The following is an 18,492-nucleotide window of genomic DNA, read 5'->3' as shown; positions in this document are numbered from 1 at the left end:
TTCTTTTACCCTGGGCTTGCTCCCCTGCTGTTCTAGGCTACAAGCACATATTTAATTTTGATACAAAAGAGAATCTGTGCAAGCTGTGTTATTGTGTGTGACAATAGTACTACTAGCTGCTGTTTCTCCACTCACCCTGAGTAAGTCAATTTCCTGGGTTAAACAAGATTTTTCTGTTAAACATTGTATTATAAGACAACTTATACTTGTATGTTAAAAAAAAACCCACATAAAAATTGTACCGATGTCTGCAATTTAGTCTGTTGCAAAGCAGAATAGGGAAAATGAGAACAATAATCAAATGAACTTTCCAACGGTAACAGAATACTAGTTATAGAAGTATTCATACATGTTGCTTTTTCTTGCAGGTTGTCTTCAGTAGGGAGCGTTCCATTTCTGTTTTTGCGAAATTGCTTTAAGTTAATGGATAACTACAAGCTCAATAAGCCGTAGCTTACACCCAGGAGTTCCTTTTCTTAGCCAAGCTGTTGGCTCATGGTCTGTTTTATCTCCCTTTATTTATCTTTGAAACAAAATGTATTTGTTTCACTATATAAGTTGGTAAGAATAGTGGGTGAATCTTTCACCCAGAGTAATTTAGAAAAACAAAACAAAAAAACCCCAAGTAAACACACAGACATACCGCCACCCCCAGTTGTCCTGTCCTGTACCCACCCCTGCAAAAAAACCCAAACCAATGAGGAAAATAGTGACCCTGAGGATTTTGTTTTGGAAGGGTGTTCGAAGAGGTTTTGGAAATTAAATAAATTTTTGCTCTTAAAAATTGGAGGGAAAAGAGTGTAATTGCTAAATTTTAACTATAGGAAACTCATGGAGTAATGAGGCCTGGAATATGTTTTCAGAAATCTTTGTTTTCAAGTCTCTGCAGAATGACTCTCATGTTGAATTTCTAAGCCTTTTATTAGAGGCCTGCCTGACGCCTTCAGCTTCCACTGATGAGCAGAGTTTCAGCTTGAAAGCGTGTGGCCCAACCTTTGGATGAGCAGTAGTATGCTGAGGGGATTCGAAAGGCCACACAATCCCAGCTGGGAATCTTGGTTATGCTAGAATGCACGCCATGGGCCCACTTCTGTGTTTTACTTAATTAAATAGGATACTCCAGATCACTGATATTCAGCTTTGTACTTGGAAACCATATTCCTGATTTTACACAGGAAGCTCCTTCTTAGTCTTGAAATGTTCCCAGCATAAAAGTAAGCTACTTTTATGGATGGTACCAAGACGGAAAAGTCATGGTAGGCTAATGGGTTTGGATGACAATCTCCTACTAATGTGCAAGATGAAAAGTGTTTGAAATCTGCTCAGACCTTGAGGAAACTATCGCATTTGTGAAAAAGTTATGAGCTGGTGAAATATTATGTTGGCATGCTGAACTCAAGTGTCAGATTTACTCCTGTACTGCTGAATCTGAAGATGGGTGTCAATCTGAAGCATAAGTTGGGGGCTGGGGGGGGACAGGACGGGGGACTGAGTGACTTCTTTGAAACAGTATAAAAGCATCTGCCCAGCCTGAGTGCAAAGGGCTGTGACTGGCTTGTCCGATCTCATCTGCTGAAGAGCTCTGAAAATTATGTTACATCTATGTGAAATCTGTGTAGGCTGAGCTGTAAAGGAGGCAGAGCTTTGTTCAGGGTAGGTTCACTACTTCATGAAGTGCAGCCCCTGAACCCAACAGACTGTTCTGGCTGCTTGGGTAACAGTATCAGTTTCGTGAAGTGTAGCCCACTGCAAAGGGCCAACTGAAGTAAGATGGAGACAAAGCTGGGAAAGGAATCTCTTTATACACAGTCTTTCATGAAAAGGAGAAAGCACAGTTAAATGTTCTGTTCTCAATAAAGACTTCTAAGAAAAATGAACATGCCACTATTTGCTATGAAAAAGTAAAGAGTCAGAAATAATATGTCCATATAAGTAGTTGGGTATGTTAGAACTTCCTGGTTCTTATAGTGGCTTTGTTGAGTTTAAGAAGGAAAATAAGTAGCTCAAGTCAGCTAAAAACCTCCATCTGGCCCCAAGGTTAAGCATACGAAGAAACCTGTATTCAATTGTTACCTGATACAACAGTTACCCTTTGCTGAGCGTGATTTGCAATACATTTTTTCCACTTGCTCTCTTCTAAATGGAGAACATATAATTTAAACTATAAAATGTTAACTGTGCTCCTGCCTCAATCTGTGGTTGTTTGAATTTACTTTTTAACAGGAATCTTATTCTGAACAAAGATTGACTGTTTCATTTATCTTGTGTCTCGGAACGTCAAGAGAAATATCCTCTACAGGTTTTCATTACTCTGCTTTAGAAAACATATACATACCTATGTGGCTTAATGAAACAGGCTTCATAGCCATGCATATATTCAGCAGCATACACACGTATATATCTAGTGGAGGGAATGTGCATATCATATTTGACAGCACTAACTTTAATAGATAAGTAGGAATTAAATGGAAACATTGGAATTTTCTTTAGCCTTCATATTCGGTTTTTTGCTCTTGGAATGGACACTGGTAGATGTCTTCACTTATGCTCTGGGTGGCTGAATGTGTGAGAGCAGAATTAGACACGGGAGCTCAGAGCAACTGTCTCTACAGCATGTATTGTTTGGCTGGACAAAGGACTCTTCGTGCGTGCTTCATGGGAATGATGGGACTCACATCCATCTTCCTGAGGTACAATTCAAAGTCCACTTGTGCTTGAGCAGAGTTCAGGTTGACAAATCTTTTATGTTAGCAGTTTGACCTCGTATTTGTTAGGCTTGCTTTCTGAACCAATGTTGTGGTGGTGGTGTGCTGGCTTTCAGCTCATCTCCTGAAGGAGCTAAAACAAACACCTGGAATCTCAGGGGGTTTTGCATTGGTTTTTCTTGTTCGTTTGTTTTCTGTGCGTTGTGTGTGTCCTGCTATAAAATTACTACTGAGGTTATGGAGAGCTCTAAAAAGACAAGCTTAATTCTTTGCTTATCTGGGGTGAAATTTGCTAACTCTATTCTCAATGAACTGTAAAGTCCATATTTAGGAACACTGCCTTCAGGCTGGAGTTCCTGGGGGTTCTCTGTGCCATTTTGGGAGAATCTGACAGCATCTGTGCACAGATATGCTACTGATGGGAGCACCTTAGCCTGATGCTGACTGCTGGGGAGGGCATATGCTGTCCACATCTCTCCTACTAATCTTATTGCCATGACATCAGTTGCTCTTGAGGACAATAACTGCTATTGGGGTTTAGGATGAATGCTGGGGTCTTCAAGTAGGCCACCTTCTGTGCCTTGAGGATAATGCCTCCTTTTGTATTTATGGCTGGGATTGAGGATGCCAGAGAGTGGAGTGGTAGGAAGTTATTCAGAGTGATTTGAAGGGGCCTTAATTTCTACTGGCCAGAGAGTTTATTTAAAAAACAAGCAACCAACCAACAACAAACCTCCCAAAAAACAAACCCGCCCCCAAACTCCCCAAAAACCCTGTTGTGACTACCCTACCAAAAAAAAATCCCTTTAAGTCCATACAAGTTTTTCATATGCTATTTTTGAAGAGGAAAATAAATGAAATATGCATTTGTGCACATAAAACTGCACACACACAACTCCGAAGATCTCAGCAGAGGGTGGAGGAAAGGGAACCCTCCTCTTGGCTGCTGAACTCTGAGGCGATACTCACAGCATAAGAGGGTCACAGTTTGTAAGGGAAATTATATCAGATACAGCTGATGGAAGATATAATTGGATATAATAGTCATATTTGCCTTCACAGTTTATAATTCAAAAATTAGCAGATGTGATAGTTAAGCTGTCTGGTGCTGTAGATAATACATCTGGATGTAGCTGATGGTATTAGGTTGTTTGACTGTTTATAGAGTTTTTTGTAATGGTGTATGGGAGATAATGTCATATCATAAAATTTCTGGACAGGTCTATAGCTTAACACTTTGTAAAGGAATTTGTTAAAATCATCCTACCAAACAATCCAAATTCTACAGTAAAATCTCTCTCATAATCAACTCATTAAGTTTCCACTTACTCATTTAGAAAAGTCTTAGTTGATATAGCCACTTCCTTTGTCGGTTTATTACTGCACTTCTCATTTTTAATACATTAATTGCCGTTAAATGAAGTTTTTGAGAGAGCAAACCCCATATGCAATGTGAATCTGTGACTCAATAATTTGCATCTATATTGTGAGAAAAATACAACCATAAGAGCAGTGCATATTTTGAAATATAAAGTATATACCAGTCAACAGTAATCTTAATCTGTATGGACATTTCAGGAAAACAGTAAGAGCACACACACACCCCCTCAACCCACCCCCCCTCCCCCCCCCAAACACTCCAGTGGGAACACGTCTTTAAATGTCATGATAACGTAGGAAGGTTGTTTGCCATCTTCCATTTCTTGAAATCTGTATCAAGACTAATGAAAGGAAGCCAGTCAGAACATAACTACACATCTACTATACACATCAACTACTTAAACTCAGTTTTTGTTGAGCTAAGGCAGTTCTCTGAGGATCACTGAGGAAGTGTCTTAGATTCTCTTGAATCTGGACAGCAGAGCCTCACTTCAGATTTTTTTTTCCTTTTTTCTCCTCTCTTATGTTTAATGATTCAAGCTCTCCTCCAGCCAGGAGGAGGAACTGGCAGGAAGACCTCTTCAGGTCAACAAAAATAAGAACTTATTTTTGGTCCTATTAATTAAAACTGAAATTCCCTCTAATTTCTGTTCCAGAAATATAATTAATATAATGATGGCAAAAGAAACAAGAAACACAATTTATGGAACCCTTGAAAAAGTGAAGAGGATCAAACTATTTAGCTCTACACTCCGACCTTAGGAGCACATTTTCATGAAAGGCAATTTATTTTGAGACCTTAAACGCAATTTTCAGCAAAATGTGTCATTGGTATACAAAATGTATAGCCTAGCAGAAATGAATATCCTGCTTTAGAAGCCTGGAGGGGGGAGACAAAGGAATGCAGGAATATACTGAAGGTAGGTTCAGCTTTCTAGATCAGTTTTCCCCTTGTCCAAAATACTGCAAGTTTGGATGCTCTGTATGTGGGGATGGACTGGGACACTGTCACGAGAAAAGGAAGAAAACGCTGCTGACTGATATCTTTACTGCACAACAGAGGTCATGGTCAGTAACTAGAGTGCTGTTCCTACTGGTACAGTTTAATTGCGGTTTTAGGCTTACATATTTTAATCAGTTTCCCTGTGTGATACTAGCTTCAATAACCACTTCTACTCTGTAATGCTATTGTAAAAGTCTATAATCAAGCACATGAAGAAAAAAAAATACAGAAACAAATGCTTACCGTAGCAGCCCACATCCTGTATCCTAGAATGTAAGAACTAGTAAAGAAGCTTATTTTCTTGAATTCTCTCTGAAACTTAGCTGTTTCTTAACCACATATAGATAAGCTTCTGATTAGAACACACTAAAAATCCACTGTTCTGTGCTCTTTTCAGAGTGATTAAATGCAGATAATTACAAAACTTTCACTGTTTCCATATAAAACACGGTTTCACGTTAAGACGAAGCATCTTTGGAAAGAATTCAGTAAATTCAGTTTTCATATGTGTCTCTGCACCCCTTCTCACCAGCGTTACCATAAACTTCTGTAAAATGCACGCTTAAATTCTTAGACCAATAGACTAACAGTTCTCCAGCACAATGAGCATGTATATATTGAAGACCTGCATCTAAAGAGGTGCTTCTAAATTCTGTGCAGAGCAGCAGTTGTTATGAATAGCTTGTTTTCATGCATATGCTGGGTTTTTTGTTTTCAGCACTGGCCATTTTCAACACCTTCACATTTTCACAAGAAAAGAGATTAAGTAATGGTAACAGATGAAGCTTCTGGATGGAATTATGGTTCTGTTTGGTTATTCTAGTGTTTTTACCCTAGTATCAGTATCTTAATAACCATGTGTGGTTTTCAGTTTAACTGTAGTGTATGGCTGTATTGAAAAAAACAGTGTTTTTGTCCTTTTATTTTCCAGCTATATACAATTTCAAAGGCACAGGAATACAACAACTACCTCTACAGATTGGTGATGTGGTCCATATCTTGGAGTCCTGTGAAGGTAAGTTAGTTGCCTTCAGGCTGCAGGTTTCTCTGCATGGATAACTTGATCCTTTTACTTCACAGCAGTTCCCCATGTTACGTAAGCTGTTGTCTAATGCTTTTATTTGTATTGGTAGTGGTGTTCTATTTTAAGGAAGAACCTATTCATTTTTGGAGAGCCAAAATCAGAAATGTTACAGAACATGTGGTTTATTTGGGAAGCCATTATCAAATGAGGAAGTCATCGAGGTGAATGTAGAGTTTGTGAAGTTCATGCCAGCTTGTAATATACCTGATGAAAGTTAGATTAGATTTGACTGAAGTTTTAATGGAGTATATTTTTGCCTCTAAACTAAATACTTGTTGCTAGATGTTCAGCACCCTGGTCATCCTGTAGTATAAGATGGAAATCTAGTATGTTAAAGTAGTCTGTAGGTCAGCAAGATAGAAACATTTCTGAAAACCATCCAACTTACTGAGCTTGCTAAACAGCAGAAGCTTAAGTCAAGTCATGCATGATAGATAGTCAAACTTACATTGCCGGTGTGTGGGATCTTTGACCAACTGGCATAAGTGTAAAATAAATACAAGCAGCGGAAGAATAGGCAAACATGAAATTTTGTACATCTGTGAAGCTGAATTCATTGTCGATACTGTAGTGACAGCATAGTCCTCATATTGATTTGATCTGTACCTTCACAATTTGATTGAGTTCCTTCCCAAGTCTGCCAGAGCTACTTAAGTTTATTTTAGTATAAAGCAAAAAGGGTGCAATTATTATTACTAATTCAATAGTTAGGTATCTGCAAATGTCATTGTAATAGTAGTATATTTTCAATCTGCAGTGATGTTCTTGACCAGGTAAGAGTTTATGAAAAACCATGAAGTGCTTCATGCTTTACAAAATGTGTTGTAAAATTATCATCTTCAACCTGCTTCCACTGTCCGCCAGTTGTATCTTATTAACTGTAGCTATGTTAAAGAGAAAGGCCAACTGCTGCACTATGCAGTAAGAGACAGCTCAGTGTTGAAAGATACTTTGTATGTTGTGGTCACAAGGCTGCACAGAATCTGAAGGTGTTTAAGCCCAGACCATTCCACTTCACAGAGTTCTGGGTTGTTTTGCATAGAAACAACAAAGTATTTGAGAAGAGTCTCTGAGGAACCATATCTCCAATGTTTTGGAGCACCGAAGCATATGTTTTCTTCTTCTGTTTGTAGGAGAAATTCAATATCTCTAAGCATCAATGAAAATATTTATGTCAGTCATTAGACTACCAGTCAACAGATGCATCAGTCAAAGTTATGAGTAATGATTTCTGCCCTCTCCTAAAAAAATGAACGGTCTGCATAATTCTCTAAGCCTCCATTCTAAACATTTTGCCTAAGAAAAAATACATTGGCAAACCAGAAACCTCCTCATCCCTATACTGTCTCTGTTAATTGCAGAAACATCATTTCAGGTTTCTGACTCCTGCATTTGTTGTCAGCCCAGCCTAGCAAGTTGAGTGGTGATCTTATGGGGTTATATTTTATCTAAAAGTCTTTTCTGAATCCTTTGCCCTTAACACACTGTGTCACAGCTTGCTTTTTAAAATAAGTTTGTCAACAAAGAAGTGGAATCGTTCATATTGTGCAAGTGAGGAAGTTCATCTTTTATCAGATATCTTAAAAATATGCTGCCAGCTGCAGCTGAAGAGTAACCAACAGTAACAGGTTCTTTTCCTGCACTCATTTTATGTACTATTTTAGTTTGTTTCATGTGCACAAAATATACGCACAGAACATACACGTGCAGTCACAGCAAATGGGATGAAATAGATTTTACACACTTGGTTGTAAATTGAAGACTGTGTGCAAATAATTCAGTTTTAGAAGTAAGTTGGAATCCTATTAGTGAGAAGATATGGGGGAAGAAAAATCCCAGTGCTGAAAAATCTGAAAAAAATCTGTCCTGAGTCTTTCAGGTCAGTAATTCTCCAGTGACTTTTAACATTGCCTTTCTCACAGTATGGTTTGGGGTTTGGGATTTTTTTTTTTAATGCTTTGGTTGCATGGCTGAAATAGCTGTGCTGTGTTAGAAATGGTGAGAGAGAAAGGTGGTAGGGAAGCCATAATATCTATTCATGAAATTAAAGTCAGAAAATGTACACTTCTGGTTCTAAAATGCTTTCTTTGGGGTGAAATAGAAGTATTCAACAGAGTTGAATACTGCTGCTATGCAGGTAATGTTTCATGATGGAATATGTGCACAGTGATGTGGCTGCTGCTGTAATTTAGTAAGGTTGAACTCTTCATTTTATGTTCTTTGTAGATGTTTATTGTGACTTAAGTGGGGCATAGATAAAGTCTGAATTAGTTTTTTAATTGCCACTACTGCAATACTGCACTCTCTTCTTTTGGAAGGCGTTTCTAGTTATGAAGGGAGCAGGAGCCCCGTAAGAGCCCTTCATTTTCTCAAACTTCTAACTTGAACTTTACACGAGGAAGCTGCTTATTCTAGCTTATTCTAGTTTGGTCCAGAAGCTATAATTCTTCATGGCAGAAAGATGGCTTACTTTTCTTAGATTCAAGTTGGATATATCAGCAATCATGAACCGTACTGGATTAACATTACACAATCGGAAGAGCTTCATGGGCTACCCAGTATCACGAGTGATCTTGGTTGAGAGTGAGAGATATGTGTGTGTGTGTTAATATATTATAATACAAAACAGCTTATCCTACCTTTTTTATGTGAGTGTGGGAGTGTTAAACTCTGTGTAAGATTACCTGGACTTACTATGCATGACTTGAAAGTAGACCATATAATCATACTTGCTAATGTGCAAGTCATGATAAATATGCTTACTGACATTCACTTTACTTTAATCTATGTTATTTTTGAAGTAACTATTAATTTTTAACCATCCTATGCTAGATAGTTCTTATATGAAACAAAACCCGTGACTTTATTATATGCTTTTTTACGCATATGTTCTCTCATGCTAAGTGTACTTTTTCTTCCTTTTAGATTGGTACAAGGGTTATCTAGTAAGACACAAAGGGTCAGAGGTAAGACCACGCTATTCATTCCTGTAAGACCATTTTTAAGAAATCAGCCCCTGAAGTGGGTTTTCAGTATGTCTTCTCTGATAGTCCTATTCTGATCTTTGAAGTCAGCTATCTCCATGCTATTTCCTTTCAATATGAATAAAACAATCAGCCCTTGTCCTGGACAATACTGGTAAATATTAGAAGTGAAAACTGGGAGAAGCAGATCAGTGAAGAAAAAAATACTGTGCCTTAAGGTTGACAGATGAAGACACAATTTGAAGTAACTTTTTGAGTTAATTTACTGTTAGATGTATCTGTTCCTGTACTTTTTTCTAAGGATTCTTTAGGCTACATTCAGTCTACACAACCCCCATCAGGCTTAAATCCTTACATAAATCTCTAATGTACGAAAATCATATTAATACAAAAAAGTCAGTATTCTTACACCTACAGATGGAAAGCCACAAATGAAATAATTTTTACCCTGGGTATGATGATTCCTGAGTTAGGTAGGAAGAAAATTGCTTTTTAGATTCAAATATACTTTCCTAGAAGAAAAGCATTTTTTGAAACTTGCTCTCAGTATCAGACTTTTTTAGGAAGCAGGAATGCAAAGGCATTTGAAGTTACTCATGCCTATATCACAGTAAAAATATTTGGTGGAAGTTGCTTCTCTGTAGCCTGGAAAAAGTATGTGTAAAATCTTCACAGCCACTTAAAAAGGGATATCTGGGGAGCAGTGGGACAGTTGTTGGCAGAGAATATGCCAAAAAATCAGAACAGTCTTAAGTTGTCTGTTTCTCCTTTTTCTTATTTTGTATTCAATGGCTTGTAGGTATTAGCAATGACTTGCATTAACTTAAAGCAAATAATTTGTGTCTATTTTCAAACTGTACGTGATACTAAAATATTTTAGTTTCCTTTTGGAAGCATTAGATGCTCACTTACTATTTCACTTCATTGCTCCTTGACTACACATCCTAAAAAACAGAGGAATGAGTAATTATTTGTGATAATTATGCACAATTGTTCTCTCCAGACTTCTACCTGTTGTTTCTCATGTTCTACGAGCTCCAACTGCACAGTTCACCTTATTTGCCTCCTTCCATTTCTAGCCTGTCACAGATGAGGTGAAGGCCAGGCTAGTGATAAGGTTGTTCATCGTAAGTTCTTGATACAGCGTAGTATTTCAGTGAAAGCTACACAAAGTAGTTACTATCAATTGGTCAATCTGCAATAATTGAAGGTGGATATGAGAGAATGGCTAACCATCCTCCCATCCTGTCCAATACTGTAACTGTGTTTTAAAACCTCCTTTGATATTTCTTTTGGCTCAAAATGCTATTGCTGTGTATTCCAATTAAAATTTTTATTTTAATTTTATTAGAATTTAGTCTAAAACTAAAAAGGGAAAATATTTACCAGAACTGACCACATTCTTTTAACTAATTCTTAATATTGCTAAAGGGTTTCATCAAAGTCAACATGCGTAACATGTTTTAAGAAGTATTATTAATTTCATATATGAAGATTTCACTGAATTTACTATTAATGGGACCTTCTTTTTTACTTTGCTTCCTCATGGACCCTTTGAACTTAAATCTTAATGAAAAACTGTGCAAGTGATAAGACATGATTGTGTTTTAAGATCCAGTACTAAAAGTAAATGGCTATAAAAGCTGAAGTCTAACTGAGAGGAAGACTTTGTAAAGTACCACATATTGATGTCAGTTATCGAATAGAGAAGAATCCAAGAAGAACCTAGTTTAATTACCAAGACTAGATTTGCTAGTTGATGTGAGGATTGTCATAGATAGATTCATGGTCAAACATTCCTTTAGGATGATTTAAAACATTTCAGCTGTTGTAGAGCAAGGACACATCACATTCGATCATTTTTTTCTGGTGACTGTTTTTTCTACACAGGTCAATTAAAAATAAATGTTGAGAATGTAATGAAATCTAGTGCCTCCTTTGCTACATCTTGCTGGGCGTCTTACTGCATGGCCCTCAGTAGAACAAAATGAGACCATAATCTCAGCTGCAGTGGTAGCACATATACCTAGGAGGGCTTTACTAAGTGTCTCCCTGCTTTGTGCATTGCAAACGAATGGTTATTTTTTCTTAAAGCAATTTTAATCTTATACACAATGTTCTTAGCTCTTATGCTTCAAAGTAAAATTTGAGATTACTATCCTTCATGTCAGTGGCTGTTTTGCTATTCATCCTGAGTGATTTCCCCTGTCTATCAATATTTATTTCACTAGATGCAATGATCCTATATCAGCATCTCTCCTTTGGTTTGGTAATGAAGCTGATCTCTATATTAGACTGCATTTTTTTCCCAGGAATGAGAAACGTATGGACTACCACACATAGAAAATGCTTCTTTACTGTATTTACACTGTATGTACTGTTTGTGGGGGAGTAGATGGGGGGATGGGGGTGAAAGATGGTGTTTCTTATGCAGAAATGCAATTCTATGCATTCTATGTTTGCAGAAGAGGATATGACAAAACTTCTATAATTTGTCTGTCAAACAGAAATGCATCTAGCTGGACAGAAAACTAGATAGGCAGCAGTTAATCTGGAGATTACAGTTTATGTTCATAGCCATAGTGCTATGAAGCAAATCTAGAAGTGAGTTTTGGAAGGATCTCATTTGTTACTTAAATGTTCTTGGATAAGAAGATTGGATGCATTTTTTTTCCCCTTCAACAGGGAATATTTCCTAAATCTTTCATCCACATCAAGGAAGTCACTGTTGAAAAGAAAAGGTATGGAATTTAACTCTTTTATTACATTAAGGGTCTCATCTGCTAAAGAATGAGTTTTAAGGCATTTATATGTCTTAAACACAGTAACTATCATATAAACCAATGAAACTCAGATACTCTTTTATTTTCATTGTGTTAAATTTTCTCTCTTTCCTAGACATACAGATAATATAATACCTGCTGAAATTCCTTTAGTTCAAGAAGTTACCACTACGCTCTGGGAATGGGGAAGCATCTGGAAACAGCTCTATGTGGTATGACATTTCTGCAGGCCATGTGTGGCCTGTTGATTAGTCCTATTTATGCATATTGAGGCCTTGTTAAACTAGCATCTCTTCTTAGGTGCAGTGCAGGATCTGGGAGGATTTAAGAAATTACTTCTTCATCACTGATTAGATGATTACCATTTTCTTCAATGGCTTTAAATGAAAAGGCTGACTTACTGCTGAGGAGTGGTGTAACTTCATGCCTTTAGTTTCAACTTTGAGTATCCTGTACCTGATTAATTTGTCATAATTCTTCTTTGTAGAGCTGACAAATGTCAAGATAGGGGTATGAAACATAGCTAAGATATATTTAAAAAGAGTCACCATGTTCTTGGGATGCTAGAACAAAAGTTGTTCAAGAGTTACTGGGAGCATGTAGCTATTAACAACTGGCAATGTCTTTTTACTTTCAATATCTTGAAGAAAAACATTTTTTTCCATCTTGGAGAAAACTTTTTCTTGTGAGCACTTTTACCAATACATAAAAGTGCAATGAATGTGGAGGTATTAGTCAAAATGGGTCTGCATCAGCATCTGTGTTTCTTGTACGTAAGCAACCTGTAGTCATGGTGATCTTTTGTGTATGCTTGTAATGCCCACGGTGTAGTACAGAACTGTAGGGGTGATTTTTTTTTTTTTTAAATTAACTTTCTATTTTAATTGAACCTGACATATTTTTGCAGGCCTCAACTATCCTTTATACAGAGACCAAACCTTTCTTATAAAATTATACCTGTCCTTGGACTACATGACTTTGAGAGACAAAATTTGAAGGACAGAAGGCTAATTTTTACATTTGCAAAATCAAGAGATATTTTGCATGTTGTAACCCAACATTAATCTCTGATTCTAGTGGCTTGTTTATGAATTTTTGGCCATCAGACGTAGGTTGAAGCGTTGACTGGAAAAACATCAAAAGGTGGTGAATCTTCTAGTATCTGAGTAGTCTCTTCCAATGGATAATCTGTCTCCAAAGCTCGTACTGACTGCTCCAGGAACCTAGCCGTTGCATTTTGCTTTTCTTTGTTGGGGCAAAGAAATCTTGAATATGGTGTTTTTTCCCCATTAATATATTTTCTGAAACATGTAACTTTTTAGTCTTCCTCTTGTTAAAGTCAACAATTAACATTTTTATTGTTTTAGTGAATGACACTGGACCTGCTTTAGTGAGTTCTATGCATTCTCTCACTTTTCTCTTAAGTGACCACAAACAAATGTTGTTCCCAGCATGCTTTTATCAGTATCTCATAGAGAAGTAAATAGCTTCTATAATGTTTTCTCTTGATGAGACTTAGTTAATGAATTTTAGAACAACACAGTTAAAAAAAGCATAACTTAAATCCCTATCCCCATACAAACTGCTTAAATTTCATGTAATTTCTTTATGGTCACATGGGAGTTTTTGTCCTTAATTTGTAGGATGAGAGGAGGAAGGAAGCCAGGCTCAGTACTTTGCCTAATTCTTGCTCCTGCAATCATTTAGCATTAATATGACACATCTGTAATTGTCACATTTCACTTGAACTTGAAGCTTGAAACCTATTGTTTTCTTTTGTATCTTAGACAAATAAGAAAGAGCGGTTCCAGCAGGTGCAGTCTATGATGTATGACTTAATGGAGTGGCGGTCACAGCTTCTGTCTGGGACTTTGCCAAAAGATGAGCTCAAAGAACTGAAACAGAAAGTCACTTCCAAAATTGACTATGGTAACAAGTAAGTGGCCTACATTGCTTCTGGAAAACATGATTTATTTTAAAGCACCCAGCTAGAAGAGATATGATGATAAAGTTTCCCTGTTTGCAGTTTTGTAACTCATTAACGTGAGATGTAGACATATTTAAACTTCCTTTACAAACTTCTCCGTTATTCCTGTGATAATAGCAGATACCATATTGAAGTTTTTCATAGCAAATCACTTTCTCAAAATATTAACTTATTTGTTAATTATAGATATATAAGCTCATCAACTGTAAAGATTTGAGGTCAGATAACTGTCCTTTCTATAGATAAAACATCAGTGTACTCGAGACCCAAAACTTGTCCATCCTTCACAGACACAGCCTAGTAGTGTTACACTACAACTTCAGCAGTGGTGCTGAGACACCTTAGTGTGGTGGATGAATAGCAACAGTCTGAAGTGTACAGAGCCTCTGTTAAAAGCACCACACCACCACCCTAGCCCTCCACACCCCCACCCCCCTCAACTTACTAGGGATTTTCCAGGCAGAACTCTGTTTCTCGTAATGGAAGTGAAACTAACAGGGACAGAATAGTTATTTGACAAAACGCCTTCTCTGCTTCTTGCTAATGAAAAGTCACTGCAACACAACATGTTTCTTGGCAAAATGCAGTTATGTGGGGTTGAGTGTGTTCCACCATCAGTTAAGGGGATTGGAATCTGCTTATAAACCGTGTTTAGCTACTGCAAGTGACTGTGGTTATTGTGGCCTGAAGGCCTACGTGCAGCTGCAAGTCTTCAGCTACCTGTGGCTACACATAAACAATGAATGACCATGAGATGTTACAAAACTCCGAACTTGTTTACTGTGATTCAGATGCACAGATTTCTGATAAATTATGTTCTTACAGAACACACTGTGGGAATACACATATCCTGCTACACTGTGTGGACCTGAATGGTTGCTCCTAGACAGATTTTACTTTGAAATGCTCCAATCAAAGAAGCCTAGCTCTGATTAAGACAATAATAACATTTCTTTGCTTTCAGACTTCTTTGTTTTCACATTACTTTTTGCGAATTATGAGACAGTAAGCTGTGTCTTTTAGAGGAGCAGGGGTGGAAGGGATGTTTAAAACCGTTTTGGGATTGTGTAGAGGAAAAGTGCAAGTTGGATAATGTTTCTAAGTGCCTGAAAGTGTGGGGTTGAGTTGTGATGTGTGAAGGAAACTTCCCAACCTGTGGAGAAGGAATAAAGGGGAATGACAATGGAGGCTGAGTGGGTCATTGTGGGAGAGGAGACTGAACACCAGCTCAGAAGAGGTTGTGGGTAAGCCTGTAAGGTGATGAAGACAGCTTGCAGTCTGATACAGACTGCTTCAAACAACATTAGCAGTGCCATAAAGGCACCCAGTATGTTTCAGAAATTGTGAAAGGTACAGTCCAGCATGAGGCAGGCCAATTTTAGAGGGGAGATGGAGGAGTAAGATCCTGGTTAGGCAAGAAAGCATATCTCTTGACTGAAGGGACACTGGGACACTGTGGACAAGAACATGTAGGATGTATGGAGGTAAGGCCTGAGTTTTGAATTGGGGGGGGGGGGGGTGGAGGGGAAGAGCGGAAGGAAGGCAGGCATGATTTGTATGAGAGTGAAGGAGAACAGAGCATAGTAGTTACTACAGGACTGGGAGAGTAAGAGAGCAACATAAAAGCAGAAGGTAACAGGAAAAACCTACGCATCTTGTTTAGAAAGGTTATACATTAAAAAGCAGAAGAGATTGAAGATTGCTTGAAGTCATTGAACATGGTGAATCTATTTTATGTGATAGGCATTTAAATACTTTTGTGCTATTACTATAAATTCCTAAAATGGAGAAATACTGTACAACAGCCTGAAGAGGAAATTGTGGGGTTTAGTTAAATTTTTCTACAATGAAGTACTATTGCATATATTTAAACTTACTTTATTGCTTTAAAACTTGAAGCAGCTCCTCGTGCATTACATTTCTAAACTTTATTTTTATAGAAGGAAATAATCCTGCCATTATGCTCTTTGTATTTTCACAGGATACTTGAGCTAGATCTAATAGTTAGAGATGAAGATGGAAATATCTTGGATCCAGATAAAACCAGTGTCATCAGCCTATTTCATGCACATGAAGAAGCGACTAATAAAATCACTGAGCGAATTAAGGAAGAAATGGTAGGAATGAGAGACCAAAATGAATGCTTCCTTTGCTAAAATCAAAATGAAAAACCAGTACAAAGATTGAAGGATGTAACCTTCTAAAATAAATATTGGTGGAAAATTTTGCCTATGACTTAACTAAGAGTAGATTCACATTCATATGTTATAAATATGGCTAATCCTCCAATTGAGTTAGTTGCGTTTTTGCACTGGATTCAGCCTGTGGGCTAGGCTGAATGCCTGTGTCTAAATCTGGTTCTGTATCTATTCTTGGATTCCTAAATGGAAAAACGTCCCTTCATTCCATCTGTGGGCTATTCAATAGACTGATTTGCATAGTGCATGGTTATATAGTTGGAGTTTAGGCTGTGAGCCATGACTAAGCAAAGCTCTTTTTTAGAAGACCTTGTGACAACACTAGTTGTTTGCTATATGTTGCTGCTTGTTAGTTAGTCTGATGGAGTTGCAGAATTTAAGCTCTCTAAAGAGGAACTTGGGTGAACTCAGCATAACCTGGTAGACACCAGAAGTTAGCATGCCTAAGCAAAGCTGACAAGTGCATAAATTTAATCTTTTAAAATGCAAAGCAGATTACTTTTTCTATATTAGATCTGTTCAGGGGCTTGTAAGGTACTTGGGTTCTTTTATTCATTCTTGAGAAAATAAATAGTAATAAAGCAAGTAAAACACTTGACAAAAATGTTAGGCTGTTGTGACACCTCAGTAATGCCCATGACAAATCACTGGGAAACACCTTATCACAGAATCCCAGGTTGGAAGGGACCTCAGGGATCATCTAGTCCAACCTTTCTAGGAAGAGCAGAGTCTAAACAAGATGGCCCAGCACCCTGTCCAGACGACTCTTGAAGGTGCCCAACATGGCCGAGTCAACCACTTCCCTGGGGAGATTATTCCAATGGTGACTGTCCTCAGTGTGAAAAATTTCCCTCTGGTGTCCAATCGGAATCTCCCCAAGAGCAACTTGTGTCCATTCCCCCTTGTCCTCTCCGTGTGACTCCGTGTAAAAAGGGTGTCTCCATCTTTTTTGTAGCTGCCCCATAAGTACTGGTACATGGGGATGAGATCCCCTCTAGGCCTCCTTTTCTCAAGGCTGAACAAACCCAGCTCTCCCAGCCTATCCTCATATGGCAGCTTCCCAGTCCTTGGATCATCTTCGTGGCCCTTCTCTGGACCCCTTCCAGCCTGTCCACATCTTTTTTGTATCGTGGGGATCAGAACTGTACACAGTACCCCAGGTGTGGCCTGACAAACGCTGAGTAGAGCGGGATAATGACTTCTTTCTCTCTGCTGGTGATGCCCTTCTTGATGCAACCCAGCATCCTGTTGGCCTTCTTGGCCGCAACAGCACACTGTTCGCTCATGTTGAGCTTTCTGTCCACCAGGACCCCCAGGTCCCTTTCCACAGAGCTGCTCTCCAGCCAGGTGGATCCCAGTCTGTGCTGCACTCCTGGATTATGTTTTCCCAGGTGCATGACCTTACACTTCTTGTTGAACTTCATAAGGTTCTTGCTGGCCCACTCTTCCAGCCTATCCAGATCTTCCTGCAGAGCAGCTCTCCCTTCTGGAGTGTCTACTTCCCCACTCAACTTGGTGTCATCAGCCAACTTCATCAGGCTACACTTGATGCTGTTATCCAGATCACTTATGAAGATATTGAATAACATTGGGCCCAATATTGATCCTTGGGGGACTCCACTAGTGACAGGTTGCCACTTGGAAAAGGAGCTATTTATCACCACCCTTTGGGTGCGGCCTGTCAGCCAGTTCCCCACCCACTCCACAGACCACTTGTCTAGGCTGTAACGCATTAATTTCTCTAGGAGTAGACTGTGGGGAACCGTATCAAAGGCCTTGGAGAAGTCCAGGTAGACAATGTCCACTGCCCGCCCCATATCAACCAGGCAAATCACTTTGTCACAGAAGGCAACCAGATTTGTCAAGCATGATCTGCCTTTAGTGAAGCCATGTTGGCTTTTCCCAATCACGTGCTTCAATTGACTTGTGATGGCCCCCAGGAAGATTCGTTCCATAAATTTCCCAGGGATTGAAGTAAGACTGATGGGCCTATAGTAATCCGGATCCTCCCTCGAGCCTTTCTTGTAGATAGGGGTAACATTTGCCTTCCTCCAGTCCTCTGGGACATCCCCTGTTCTCCATGACTTCTCGAAGATTATGAAGAGTGGCCTTGTGATGACATCAGCCAGCTCTCTCAACACCCTCAGGTGGATGGCATCAGGGCCCATTGATTTGTAGGGGTCAAGCTCCTGTAGTAATTCATATACTAACTCTACCTTCACTGATGGTGAGTTGGCGTTTGGATCAACCGGCAATTTTGTTCCCAAACGAAATTTGGGACGAAAAACGAAAGCCTGGGACCCAACAGTGCTGGTAAAGACAGAGGTGAAGAAGGTGTTGAGGACCTCTGCCTTTTCAGCATCATTGG

At 38.6% G+C, this 18,492-nt stretch overlaps 1 protein-coding gene across 1 annotated transcript in view; it reads left to right on the top strand.

Moving 5' to 3' along the window:
• The window catches only part of DOCK2 (dedicator of cytokinesis 2), a 210,806-nt gene that overhangs the window by 3,415 nt on the left and 188,899 nt on the right, over positions 1-18,492 (top strand). Inside the window, exons 2-7 of the mRNA XM_064458922.1 lie at positions 6,020-6,103; positions 9,098-9,138; positions 11,842-11,897; positions 12,055-12,151; positions 13,727-13,875; positions 15,908-16,043. Coding sequence (XP_064314992.1) covers positions 6,020-6,103; positions 9,098-9,138; positions 11,842-11,897; positions 12,055-12,151; positions 13,727-13,875; positions 15,908-16,043 — 563 coding nt within the window. The remainder of the gene's footprint in view (positions 1-6,019; positions 6,104-9,097; positions 9,139-11,841; positions 11,898-12,054; positions 12,152-13,726; positions 13,876-15,907; positions 16,044-18,492) is intronic.

Source organism: Phalacrocorax carbo, chromosome 8 (assembly GCF_963921805.1).
Source record: "Phalacrocorax carbo chromosome 8, bPhaCar2.1, whole genome shotgun sequence".
Taxonomy (NCBI): domain Eukaryota; kingdom Metazoa; phylum Chordata; class Aves; order Suliformes; family Phalacrocoracidae; genus Phalacrocorax; species Phalacrocorax carbo.
Note: the sequence above shows the minus strand (reverse complement) of the source record. Positions and strands in the feature narration are given on the sequence as shown.